This window comes from Pelodiscus sinensis, chromosome 7 (assembly GCF_049634645.1).
Source record: "Pelodiscus sinensis isolate JC-2024 chromosome 7, ASM4963464v1, whole genome shotgun sequence".
NCBI classification, from domain to species: domain Eukaryota; kingdom Metazoa; phylum Chordata; order Testudines; family Trionychidae; genus Pelodiscus; species Pelodiscus sinensis.
Window position 1 is genome coordinate 55,079,505 of NC_134717.1, and position 14,155 is coordinate 55,093,659.

General features: G+C 55.4%; 1 protein-coding gene across 15 annotated transcripts in view; it reads right to left on the minus strand.

Moving 5' to 3' along the window:
- PIKFYVE (phosphoinositide kinase, FYVE-type zinc finger containing) overlaps positions 1-14,155 on the minus strand; it is a 194,361-nt gene that overhangs the window by 13,673 nt on the left and 166,533 nt on the right. For 14 of the 15 annotated variants that reach the window (XM_075933821.1, XM_075933817.1, XM_075933820.1 and 11 more), the window contains 2 exons: positions 13,899-14,027; positions 7,966-8,227 (listed from right to left, as the gene is read on the minus strand). In XM_075933821.1, the coding sequence (XP_075789936.1) occupies positions 7,966-8,227; positions 13,899-14,027 (391 nt within the window). Of the gene's footprint in view, positions 1-7,961; positions 8,228-13,898; positions 14,028-14,155 lie in introns of all 15 variants that reach the window. The other variant, XM_075933815.1, reaches the window with a different exon arrangement.

Genomic DNA, 14,155 nt, shown 5'->3' on the forward strand with positions numbered 1-14,155 from the left:
AACAGAGGCCAAGGACACCATTTTATCCCCTGGATAATAGCCTTTTATGGACCTAACCTCCATGAATTTATCCAGCTTCTCTTTAAACTCTATTATAGTCCTAGCCTTCACAGCCTCCTCTGGCAAGGAGTTCCACAGGTTGACAACACGCTGTGTGAAGAAGAACTTCCTTTTATTAGTTTTAAACCTGCTACCCATTAATTTCATTTGGGGTCCTCTAGTTCTTCTATTATGGGAACTAATAAATAACTTTTCTTTATCAGCCCTCACCACACCACTCATGATTTTATAGACCTCTATCATATCCCCCCTCAGTCTCCTCTTTTCTAAACTGAAAAGTCCCAGTCTCTTTAGCCTCTCCTCATATGGGACCCTTTCCAAACCCCTAATCCTTTTAGTTGCCCTTTTCTGAACCCTTTCCAAGGCCAAAATATCTTTGAGGTGAGGAGACCATATCTGTACACAGTATTCAAGATGTGGGCGTACCATAGTTTTATACAGGGGCAGTAAGATATTCTGGGTCTTATTTTCTATCCCTTTCCTAATAATTCCTAGCATCCTATTTGCCTTTTTGACCGTCGCTGCACTCTGAGTGGAAGTTTTCAGAGAACTGTCCATGATAACTCCAAGATCTCTTTCCTGATTTCTTGTAGCCAAATTAGCCCCCATCATACTGTACGTATAGTTGGGGTTATTTTTCCCAATGTGCATTACTTTACACTTATCCACATTAAATTTGATTTGCCATGTTGTTGCCCAATCATTCAGTTTGGTGAGATCTTCTTGGAGTCCCTCACAGTCTGCTTCTGTCTTGACTATCCTAAACAGTTTGGTATCATCTGCAAACTTTACTACCTCACTGCTTACCCCTTTTTCCAGATCATTTATGAATAAGTTGAAAAGGATTGGTCCCAGGACTGACCCTTGGGGTACACCACTAGTTACCCCTCTCCAATCTGAAAATTTACCATTTATTCCTACCCTTTGTTTCCTGTCTTTTAACCAGTTCTCAATCCAAGAAAGGACCTTCCCTCTTATCCCATGGCCATGTAATTTACACAAGAGCCTTTGGTGAGGGACCTTGTCAAAGGCTTTCTGAAAATCCAAGTATACTATATCTACTGGATCCCCCTTGTCCGCATGTTCGTTAACCCCTTCAAAGAACTCTAATAGATTAGTAAGACAGTGTGCTCATACTTCAGCAAATCCTCATGACATGTACCTTTGTTAAGTTGGGTGGATCAGGTAAATATCTGAATGGCATAAAAAAAAAACAAATGGCCAGCACCATTTTTTGTTTTATTCTGTAACAGACTAATTTGGCTACCCCCTGAAGCTTCTGAATGGTGTCATTCACCCACATAAATCTCCAAATACACTAGACACAAATATGGCTCTATCTCCAAGGAAGCCTTCAGAAGTTACTGTGAACAGCCAGCACATAGTTCTGGGCTGGACAAGATGTGGCCCGGGGGACCGGATGCGGCCTAACGCTTTGACCTGGCCCACAGATTGCATCTGGCCACTTTCTATTTAGATCCTGCTGTTTGTGCCACTGATTTTCCAGGCATTGGTTCAGGCAGGATCCTATTTAAACGGCTCATCGCTTCTGATCATGGCACTACCCGGCAGGGGTTGGAGCCCTTTAAATAGCTGCAGCAACCCCAGACAATGTGCTGGTGGCGGGGCTGGAAGCTGCGAGCCTCCTAATGTGTTTTTTATTCAAAGCCTCCAGCCGCAGACAACTCTAAGGGGAGGCTACTCTCCTAGCCCTGTCCTTTCTGACCTAGACCTCACTGCTCCCGGGATGGAGTTGGCCCATGACCATGTACCAAAATTCATTAAGTGCCCGCCCTGCAAAAATTATTGCCCATCTGTGACGGGGCACTCGCGCCCCGCACTGAGAGCGCGCCGGGAGGCGCTGGGCGGCGCGACGGGGCACTCGCGCCCCGCACTGAGAACGCGCCGGGAGGCGCCGGGCGGCCACACCGGCGGGCGGGGAACGCAGCCCAGCCCGCCGCGGCGGGCTGCAGTAGTACGCCGGCAGCCGGTGCAGGGGGCGTAGGGAGGCAGCTGGCGCCGGCTGGCAGGGCCCGAGAGGGAGGGGCTGGCGAGGCGCAGGGGGATGATGTCACGGGGGAAGGGTGGCTGGGAGGCGTCGCAGGGGAAGTGACGTGGAGGGGGAATGGAGCCGGCGGGGGATTTAAACCCGGGGCCGGCACGGTGCAGGGGAGCGCGGCGGACCGAGCTGGAGGAGGGGAGAAGGAAGGAGAGGTGAGGCCAGCGGGGTCAAGGGAGACGGGCCGGGAGGCCTGGTGGAGTAGGAAGCGGCCCAGGGCGGGGTCGTGGAGCCCGTGAGCGGGTGTGTTTTGGGGCGTTCCCCCATCCGCGAGGGAGGGACCACGGGTCCCTGCCTTTAGGGCCCTGGGCCGGGGTTCGGAGAGGGGGCGGGCCCGAACCCCCCTACTCTGCCAGCAGGCCGACCCGGCTCGGGTGTCACGCGAATGTGCGTAATAAAAGGGCCACCGGCCTTAGTGGTGACTGCTTAGGCTGGTCTCTCTGTACCACAATTAGCTCATAGTGGACGCTGAGGGTCGAACCAGTTTACACGTGGTGGAGAATGTGGGCATGGGTCCCTGGGCCCCGGGAGTGAGAAGGGGCCCCAGGAAGTAGAGTAACTCACAAAAAAAAAAAAAAAAAAAAAAAAAAAATGGTGGTGGGCATAAAACAAGGGAGGTAGGGTGATTGATCCGTCTGGGTGTTTGTTTGAAAAGAACTAGGTGTTGACCACCTGCATCTTACAGTTGACCCCCTCCCGAGCGCATAATGGAGGTCAACAAGATCATAGAATGGCTGGTAGACAACCAGAAGCAGCAACAGCAGCATCAGAATCAGGTGTTGCGGGACATGATGACCCAATTCCAGGACCAGCAGCGGCAAATGCTGAAAGAAATCAGAGAAGGGGCAACTGCCCGAGGAACCGCGCCTGGAGCAGAGCCGGGCTCCCCAGGAGATGGAGAGGGTGGCGCCATCCCGGGCGCCCAGCTGCCGCTGCGATTGACGAAGCTGGGACCCGAAGATGATCCAGAAGCGTTTTTGGTCACCTTTGAGCGGGTGGCTACTGCCGCGAAGTGGCCACAGGAGCACTGGGCCACCTTGCTAGCCCCCTTCCTAACGGGTCCGGCCCAATTGGCCTATAGAAGTATGGCAGACAAGGATGCTTTGTGTTATTACAAAGTTAAAGAAGCCGTGTTGGACCAGCTGGGCATATCACCGGAGACGTACCGCCAGCGATTCCGAGATACCCGATATGACCCGAAGGAGCGCCCACGGGCGCTGGGGCAGCGGGTCAGGGAAGCAGGCATGCGATGGCTGGAACCTGCCAACAAGACCGGGCTGCAGGTAGCGGAGCAGGTGGTGTTAGAACAGTACCTCCGGATCCTGCCTGCCGAGGGGCAGAAGTGGGTTCGCCGCCACTGGCCAGAGTCGCTGGAGGAGGCGATCACGCTGATGGAGCGCTTTTCAGCAGCGGAGGAAACGGGGGGTAGACACCCCCCTCCCGCTCCCTCGGGGCCTCGACGGAGCCCGGCCGGTAGCGGAGGAGCGGACACCTCACACCGGGCAGACCCACCGGCCCGCAGACCCTCATGGGGCCCGGGGGTAGAGCGAAAACTGGCCCCAGTCTGGAACCTGCCGAGGAGGACCGAGAACCAACCGGGAGCGAGCGGGGACCCCGGGACACCCAGCCCGAGGGCAGACCCTAGCCCGAGGGGAGCCTGCTTCCAGTGTGGCGAGGAGGGGCACTTCAAAAAAGATTGCCCCTTGATGGATTGTACCTTCGGGCAGAGACGGCGGGACGGGGCGGCCGGGACCACTTCGTCAAGAGCCCAGGTAACCAGGTGGATAAGCCTGAATGGGAAGCGGGTAAGGGCGGTGGTGGACTCGGGGTGCGGCCAAACCATGGTGCGGGAGGATCTAGTCCCCGATTCCCAGACCCGGGGGCCCCAAATCTGGATGAGGTGCGTGCACGGGGACGTACATCCGTACCTTACCGCCCACGTATGGATCGATGATGGGCAGATCCGGGCGCGTTGCCAGGCCGCTATATCCCCCAAACTCCCCTACCCAGCGCTGCTAGGGAGGAACTGGCCCGGGCTGGCCGCCCTGCTAAAGGAATGGGGGACGGGTCACGAGGGCCCGGGGCCGGGACAAGAGAAACCCGTTCTGGCAGCCCAAGGGGAAGAAGTCCCCACCTCAGGGGAACCCGAGGCCGGGGGGCCGAACCCCCCGCTACGCCTGGAGGTGGAAGAGGGGGACTTCCTGACACACCAGAGGGAAGACCCGACGCTCCAGACAGCATGGACCCAGGTGCGGGCAGAAGCAGAGGAAGCTCCAGAGGGGGAAGGACGGCAGCAGCTGGGACCACGATTTGAGGTACGGGGAGAGCGACTCTACCGAGTGGCGGTGGGGGCGGACGGACAGGAAAACCCACAATTACTAGTGCCACGCCCATACCGATGGAAGGTACTGGAGCTAGCGCACAATCACCCTTGGGCGGGACACCTGGGCAGCGAGAAGACCCAGCAACGAATCTTGCAGCGGTTTTATTGGCCCGGGGTATACCAAGAGGTCAAGAATTTCTGCATGTCTTGTCCCCAATGCCAAAGGACCTCTAGCAAGAAAGTGGCCCCCGCCCCGCTGGTTCCCCTACCCATCGTGGGCGTCCCATTCGAACGTATAGCCATGGATTTGGTGGGGCCCTTGGATAAGTCGGGGAGAGGGCATGTCTACATCTTGGTAATCGTGGACTACGCGACCCGCTACCCCGAGGCTATCCCGCTGCGGAAGGCCACCGCTAACGTGATAGCGGAGGAACTGGTTAAGGTGTTTTCAAGGGTAGGCCTGCCGAAAGAGCTCCTGACAGACCAAGGCACTAACCTGACGGCGAGGGTGATGACTGAGCTGTGCAAATTCCTACGAATCCGCAAGATCCGCACCTCCGTCTACCACCCCCAAACCGATGGCCTCGTCGAGAGGTTCAATAGGACATTGAAAGGTATGCTTAGGAAATTCGTACAGGAGGAACCCCGGGGGTGGGATAAGCTACTCCCTGCTCTGATGTTCGCCATCCGGGAGGTACCACAGGCCTCGGTGGGTTACTCGCCGTTCGAACTGCTTTATGGGCGGAAGCCCCGGGGGGTCCTCGACTTAGTGAGGGAAGGGTGGGAAGCTCAGGTTACCCCGGCCCTGGGGGTAGTCCACTACGTAACACAGCTCCAGCAGAGACTAGGCTCCCTGGCCGAATGGGCACGGGAGAACTTGCAGAGAGCCCAGGAAGGGCAGTGCCAGCAATATAATCAAAGAGCCCAGGTCCGAGAGTTCGCGCCAGGCGACCAGGTGTTGCTCCTCTTACCAGACAGAGAGTCCAAGTTGTTGGCACGCTGGCAGGGGCCCTTCAGGGTGTTAAGGAAGGTCGGGGAGGTGGATGATGAGATACAGCTGGATGGTCCGCGAAGGGCCACCCAGATCTACCATATTAACCTATTGAAGCGGTGGGTACCCCGGGAAGCCTTTCTGGTAGAAACACAGATGAAAGATGTGGAATTCGGACCATGGGGAGACCCGGAGGTGACGGTCAAGGAAGCCACGCTTGGGACCGAACTCACGGGACAACAACAACAGGAGCTCCGGGACCTACTAGAGAGGCACCGGGAGGTGCTGACGAGCAGACCGGGACGGACGCATCTGGCCCAGCATGAGATCGTCACCGAACCAGGGAAACGGGTATTGGACCAGGTGAGACCCCTCCCCCGTAAGATGTGGGACGTCGTAAAGAAGGAGCTGGGGGACATGCTGGACTGGGGGGTAATCGAGGAGTCGCACAGCGGCTGGCGGAGCTCGATTGTGCTGGTTCCCAAGGCAGAGGGGGCCCTCCGGTTTTGTATTGACTTCAGGAAGGTGAATGCGATCTCTCAGTTCGACGCATACCCTATGCCACGCATCGATGAGCTGCTAGACCAGCTGGGGAAGGCCCGGTACCTCTCCACGATCGACTTGACAAAAGGCTACTGGCAGATCCCGCTGTCGCCAGCGGCCCGAGAAAAGACGGCCTTCTCAACCCCCTTCGGCCTTTACCAGTTCCGGACCATGCCGTTCGGCCTGCATGGAGCAGCCGCGACGTTCCAACGCCTCATGAACCGGGTCTTGAGAGAACACCAGCCCTACGCGGCCGCGTATATCGATGACATCATAGTATTCAGCGAGACGTGGGAGCAACATCTGGGACACGTGACCGCAGTCCTGGAGGCCTTGAGACAAGCTGGCCTCACCGCCAATCCCAAGAAATGCCAGTTCGGGAAGAAGGAGGTGACATATCTGGGGTACACGGTAGGGCGGGGGACGGTGAGACCCCTGGTGGATAAAATCCAAGCGGTACGGGACTACCCTACCCCCACCACAAAAAGACAAGTAAGACAGTTTCTGGGATTGGCAGGGTACTATCGCCGATTCGTGGCCCACTTTGCATCGTTAGCCACCCCGCTAACGGACTTGACCCGCAAAGGGAAGCCCCAGAGAGTCCAGTGGACGGAGCAGTGTCAGAAGGCCTTTCAGGCTCTAAAAGAGAGACTGACTCAGGCGCCGGTGCTCGCCCAGCCGGACTTTTCAAAACCCTTTATCCTCCAAACGGACGCATCGGAAACTGGGTTAGGGGCGGTATTAACGCAGGAGATGGGGGGGGCCGAGCACCCGGTACTGTATCTAAGCCGGAAACTGTTTGACAGAGAGAAGGGATACGCCACTATTGAGAAAGAGGCACTAGCCATTAAGTGGGCGGTAGATGCTCTACGATACTTTCTTGCAGGGGCCTGCTTTACCCTGGTAACGGACCACGCCCCTCTGAAATGGCTCAATACCATGAAGGATACCAACCCAAGAATACTCCGGTGGTACCTAAGTCTGCAGCCATACAAGTTCGAAATCGTGCATCGACCGGGGAGTGCCCACCAGAACGCGGACTGCCTATCGAGAAGGTCGGAGGGAGCCGCAGGGGAGGGGGAGAGTATAAGTAACGAAACGAGGGGGGAGTGGTGTGACGGGGCACTCGCGCCCCGCACTGAGAGCGCGCCGGGAGGCGCCGGGCGGCGCGACGGGGCACTCGCGCCCCGCACTGAGAACGCGCCGGGAGGCGCCGGGCGGCCACACCGGCGGGCGGGGAACGCAGCCCAGCCCGCCGCGGCGGGCTGCAGTAGTACGCCGGCAGCCGGTGCAGGGGGCGTAGGGAGGCAGCTGGCGCCGGCTGGCAGGGCCCGAGAGGGAGGGGCTGGCGAGGCGCAGGGGGATGATGTCACGGGGGAAGGGTGGCTGGGAGGCGTCGCAGGGGAAGTGACGTGGAGGGGGAATGGAGCCGGCGGGGGATTTAAACCCGGGGCCGGCACGGTGCAGGGGAGCGCGGCGGACCGAGCTGGAGGAGGGGAGAAGGAAGGAGAGGTGAGGCCAGCGGGGTCAAGGGAGACGGGCCGGGAGGCCTGGTGGAGTAGGAAGCGGCCCAGGGCGGGGTCGTGGAGCCCGTGAGCGGGTGTGTTTTGGGGCGTTCCCCCATCCGCGAGGGAGGGACCACGGGTCCCTGCCTTTAGGGCCCTGGGCCGGGGTTCGGAGAGGGGGCGGGCCCGAACCCCCCTACTCTGCCAGCAGGCCGACCCGGCTCGGGTGTCACGCGAATGTGCGTAATAAAAGGGCCACCGGCCTTAGTGGTGACTGCTTAGGCTGGTCTCTCTGTACCACAATTAGCTCATAGTGGACGCTGAGGGTCGAACCAGTTTACACCATCCCTGACATAGCTTGTTTCAAAGGAAGAGACAGAAGGTGTGACAAATAAAAAACAGATATGGTACTATGGTGTTAAGAGACAAAGTCCATGAAGTTACTGGTAAGTACTAGGAAAGAACAAGAGCAAAACTTACATACCAATGATCCCAACCACTAGCTCATTGCTAGTATCATCGCGGCCAACCAGCAGGGAATAGTCAATGATGAGGTGGCTGGAAAGAAAGTGGGAATCGCTGTGGATGGAAGCCCTCAGCACAGCCTTGCAGTGGGAGCGGATATACAAAGGGTTGTCCCGGACCATCTTCAAGAGATTTTCATCGAGCAGAACAATATCGCAGCTTTCCTTCCCAGTGTCTGTTTTCACATTTCTGTTCCGCAGAGAGCCCTTCAGGTCAAACACCTAGCAGGGGAAAAAGCATTTTGTTTCACTAGAATAAAGTCTGTTTTACTCACCCTTCTACTCTGTTAGAGATATCGGCGTATCAAATCTATGAACCATTTTACTAGGAGACCATGAAACGTCAAATATCTCAGTTAAATCAATTACTCCCAAGCTGGATATATGGGATTGGGTGGCAATGAATCAATGGACCTTGATGAAGATGTCAGTACACTACTTACAGCTTTTACTGTATTATGATTTAGACTTTAAAGATGACCTGATGTGATATTTTCTTTTAAAATGGTATATAAAAGAAAGCTAATTCTGCCACTTAGTGACAATAGGGAGGAGAAAACATTCCTGAAAGGGAGATTCTTACATGAAACAGATTGTGCTGTGGTTGAGAAGGCAAAAGGATCAATGTTAAAGTTATATCCAGTATTGTTTGCTGCAAAACACAACACTAAAGGCCATATAAGCCTGTTGAAAAGGCTTAGAAAACTGGTCCTGTCAACTTCCTAAGAGCTGTACTCCACCAGTGTAGCAAGAAGTTGTGACAGGGCGTTTGCCCTGCACTGGCCCTTTAAGGGCAAACCCCAGCCTGGAGCAGGGCCTGACAGGTTAGGCCCAGCTGAGGCTGCATTAGTGGATTAGGGCCCAGCTAGGAGATATATAAGAGCATGGGCGGCTGCTCTGGGGGAGGTTAGTGAGGGCCTGGCTGCTGGGGAAGCAGGAGGCTCCCTGGAGCTAGAGCAGGGCTGGGGAGGCAAGGCAGGGCTAGGGCAGCGCTAGCCCCACAGACCCCCAGACTGCAGGGCCTGTATAACAGCCTGGTGGAGAAACAACTACCCCCAGAAGGGGAGCTCAGAGACTGACTTGGGCACTGCCGGAGGGCAGTGGGGTGAAGAGGACGACGCGACCTGGAAGAGAGAGGGGAAACCCCACCAGAGGGAAGGTACTCTGCCAGCAGAAGGAGCTGATTCCGGAGGCAGACGGCAGAACCCCGCTACGGTGGTGAGTGAACCCCCTCACAGATGGTGGAAAACATGGGTAGAGCCCTGAACCCCTAGACAAAAAGGGGTGTGTGCAAAAAAACCCGCACAAAACGGCGGTAAACCCCAAGAGGGGCGTGTCATGGCTCCTTCCCCACTCTGGCATGATAAATGCAGAAGTGGGGGCCAGCAAGTGTACCCCAAAGCCTTATCTACCAGGCTTTGGTATAAAACTTCCCCCAAGATCTTAAAAACCTAGATCTTGGGAATAAAACTTCCGCTGCCACCACCCAAATGTTGCTAAAGAAACCAGGGGAAAGATCATTTGGGAAATCTTCCCCCTAAGACAAAAATCAGGGCACACCATTAACCACTGCCAGGTTAATAAAAGAAAAGAAAGAACTTTTATTATTACAACAATATTCTGGTTGCAAGTATAATGACTGGAGAGGAAGGTAACAAAATATACTCATGGAGAAACTCCATGGGCCTAGAACTTAGTTACAAAGAAAAGCCAAAACATCTTTTAAACAGTGCCAGATCTCAGATCCCATACCCAATCCTTAAAACAATAAAACCTAACGAAACTGCCTAAACTTTACCCTACTTACAGAAAATGAAGAATGGTGTCTTGGAGAGAGAGAGAGACATGCTTGTCCCTCTCTGTAGCTGCAGAGAACTCTCCCAGAGAGACCAAAGGGAGAAGAGAAAAAAACCCAAATTCCTTTGTCCCAGTTTGAAAAGTCCCACCTACATTCTTATTGGTCACTCCACCTGGCTAGGTGTAGTTAACCCCTTAATCCCCAGGCTGCTGGCTAACCCTCATAATCATGACAGGGCGGAGGGCGCCTCCTTGGTGTGAAGGGGAGGAGAGCCAGGACCATGGACCCCGCCTAGATATTTGACTGGCTCACGGAGCAACAAAAACAGCAGCACCACCACCAAATTCAGTTGTAGCAGCAGCTGGCTGCGGAAAGCCAGGAACAGCAAAGACAGCTGGTTAGGGAGATAACCCAGCAGCAAGAAAGATGGGTGCATCACGGGATAGGGCGAGGGACGAGTGTTGGACCGCTGGGGGATGGAAGCAAGGGACCGGGGCCCCTGGATGACCCAGAAGCGTACCTGGTCACTGTCGAGAGGGTAGCGCAAGCTGCACGCTGGCCAGAGGAATATTGGGCCACCCTCTTGGCCCCTTATCTTACAGGGCCTGCGCAGCTCGCGTATAGGAGCTTGACAGCCCAGGACGCCCTAAAATATTATAAAGCCAAAGAAGCGATACTAGACCAGATAGGAGTGACTCCAGAAACCTATCGGCAGAGGTTCCGGAGTGAACGATATTCTCATGGGGCGCGACCGAGAGCCGTGGCCCAGAAACTAAGGGAACTGGCCTGGCAATGGCTGGAACCAGACAAATGGGATAGCCCCCAGATAGCGGATGTTGTGGTCCTGGAACAGTTCCTGCAAATCCTCCCCCCAGGGGCCCAGCAATGGGTACGCCAACATTGCCCCCAAACGCTGGCTGATGCGGTCACTGTAATGGAAAATTATATGGCAGCCAAGCCCCCGGGAGGACCGATGAGACGTGATAGAGAGGCCTGAGTGGAGCGACCCTTAAGGGGCAGAGGGAAGCCAGAAAGGGGAGCAAAGGAACCGAGGCCCGCGGGGGCCAGGGGCGAGGATGGACGAGGAGGCCACCAGAGGCCGAAAAGGAAGGCCTTCCCGGGAACCACGGAATAGGAGGGATCCGGGAGGAGACAGTCGGAGAGGGAGTGGCCGAAGGGAGGTCCGCCCATAACCGCTGCTACGAGTGTGGACAGGAGGGGCACTTCATGGACTACTCCTTTGGGCAAGGGGTACCCTTGGGGGTGTCCCCTCACTCCACTCGAGGAGCTACAGTAACCACCCAAGTACTGGTGGAGGGAGTCCCAGTTCAGGCGTTGGTAGACTCGGGTTGCGGGCAGACAATGGTCCGTGAGGAGTTGGTCCCGAACCCCGAGCCCGCCGGGACCACAATGTGGGTGAGGTGTATCCATGGGGATGTACGGCCCTACACCACGGCTTGGGTACGGCTGCAGAGTGAGGGAGAAGAAGGCATCTGCCAGGTAGCGCTGGCTCCCCAGCTCGCCTACCCAGTGGTCCTGGGACGGGATTGGCCGGGCTTTCGCCGGATTTTACAGGCATGGAACCAACCAGACCCGGACCCGCAGAGAGAGGGGCTGGAGGCAACAGAAACTGAGCCCGACTGGGTCACTGAGCATGACTTCCTTGACGAACAAAGAAATGACCCCACACTGGTACGAGCCTGGGAGCAAGCCCGAGGAGGGGAGGAAGGCGGTGTGCCGAATCAACAAGAGACATACTTTAAAGTACGGGGGGATCGCCTGTATTGCGTAGCCCGAGAAACCGAGGTGTTGGGGGTGGTCTGGCAGTTGCTAGTACCACACCGCTACCAGAATAAGGTACTGGAGCTGGCCCATGCGAACCCCTGGTCCGGGCATCTCGGCCAGGAAAAGACTCTACAGCGAATCATGCAACGGTTTTTCTGGCCGGGGATATGCAGATGTTCTGTGATTCATGCCCCACCTGCCAGCGCATGCGCCTACAGCTATGCCCCAAGGCCCCACTGGTGCCCCTCCCAGTAGTAGGCGTCCCCTTCGATAGGGTGGGCCTGAACCTGGTAGGACCAGTGGAAAAATTCTCGACCGGGTTCCAATATATCATGGTCCTGGTGGACTATGCAACCCGTTACCCAGAGGCTGTGCCACTAAGGAACACCACCGCAGCCACGATAGCAGGGGAACTAATCAAAATATTCGCCCGGGTGGGAATTCCCAAAGAGATCCTAACGGATCAAGGGACTAACATGACATCCCGCTTGATCCAAGAGTTGTGCAGGTTACTATGAGTAAAAATTTTGCGGACTTCGGTCTACCACCCCCAGATGGATGGGGTGGTAGAGAGATTTAACCGGACCCTGAAAGAAATGCTAAAATGATTTCTAGATGAGGAACCCCGCGACTGGGATAAAGCCCTGCCGGCCCTGTTATTCGCCATCAGAGAGGTGTCGCACGCTTCGACCGGGTTTTCGCCGTTCGAACTGCTGTACGGATGACAGCCACGAGGCATCTTAGACCTGGTCAAGAAAGCCTGGGAAGAGCAGGAGTCCAGAGTCCAGGGGACCGTAAACTATGTCCTAAAGTTAAGAGAGGCTGAAGAGGCTCGGTGAGTTCGCGGAAAGAAATCTGCAGCAGGCTCAAGACCGCCAGGAGCAAGTGTACAACCAGGGCGCTGGCGTCCCCGGGAAGAGGCGCCAGCTTTAAAAGAGAGCCCCCGCTGGAGGCGGGGGCGTGGAGGACTGAACATGGCCAGAGATGGCCGAGACTGGGACCAGGACAGACGGAGCAGTGGAGGCACCGACAGGGGAGTGTAGCAGCCCGGCTAGGAGAGGTGAGCTCTCCCTTCTCCCTTCCCCGCCCCGGGGGAAGATGGACAAAGACTAACCGAGATGGAGGAAGCAGTCCAGGACAGGCCCGGGGACCGGTGAGTTGCAGTCATGGCCCCCCCGGTCGGGCAGCGCATCTAGGATGCCTACCCTTAGGGTCCTGGGCTGGGACCTGGAGAGTGGGAGGGCCCAGGTCCCCCTCCGGCTCGGAGAACCCCTATAAAGACTGACAGTGCAGTTGCAACCGGCGGCTAAAGGCCCTCCCGGGAGAGATACTTAAGGGGGAGGGTCTGTGACAGGGCACTTGCCCTGCACTGGCCCTTTAAGGGCAAACCCCAGCCTGGAGCAGGGCCTGACAGGTTAGCCCCAGCTGAGGTTGCATTAGTGGATTAGGGCCCAGCAGGGAGCTATATAAGAACATGGGCGGCTGCTCTGGGGGAGGGCCTGGCTGCTGGGGAAGCAGGAGGCTCCCTGGAGCTAGAGCAGGGCTGGGGAGGCAAGGCAGGGCTAGGGGAGCACTAGCCAAACAGACCCCCAGACTGCAGGGCCTGTATAACGGCCTGGTGGAGAAACAACTACCCCTGGAAGGGGGGCTCAGTCTGACTTGGGCATTGCCGGAGGGCAGTGGGGTGAAGAGGATGATGCCGCCTGGAGGAGAGAGGGAAAACCCCACCAGAGGGAAGGTACTCTGCCAGCAGGAGGAGCTGATTCCGGAGGCAGATGGCAGACCCCCGCTACGGTGGTGAGTGAACCCCCTCACAGAAGTTAAGCTCAAATATACAAGGTCCTTTATGCTCTCAGGGGCAGCAAGTCACATATACCTTTAAGCCATTACAGACACAGCAAGCACTACAACATGCTTAAACCGCCATCTAATTTCTTCAAATTAAAGTCTCCAAATTTAGGCAAACGATCAAGATAGTGGGTTAACAATAAATCTTTTCTGACGTTCTTCTACATCAAATTTCAAGTTGTATGTGATTTAGGCTCATGTTCTTTTAACATTCAAAAAATTGAGCTGTCCATGCAAACCTTACTGGTCACCACTGACATCCAACACTTCAAGGACAAATATAGGCTGTCTAATGGAAAAAGACTGCAATCTTAATCACGGCTATAGAAGACATTCAAAGCTGATACGTTATGCAAGTCAACATTTTCAGGGGTACAATGCTCCAGTAATGTAAGTAGCAGGTCTGCTGTACCTTTCTGCAAGGAAAAGCACTCCAGAAGATGCATCATAGTTATTCCTTACCTGAGACATTTTTCTGCCATAGAAAAGGTTTTCCATGACAAGAAGATCCAGCTTCTTTTCAGTATTGTTCTGAGAGTTCTTGTATCCAATCCGATACACTCCAAGAATTTTGGCCAGTGCTGTTGGTTTCTGATCAAGAGAACAAAGTGGTAACATTCCAACAGCTATTGTAGTAAGCATCACAACTTTGTGCATCAGGAATTTAATTTTTCACCTCAATGATTTAGAAATCCTGGTGAAATTTTTGCTCTTTAAAT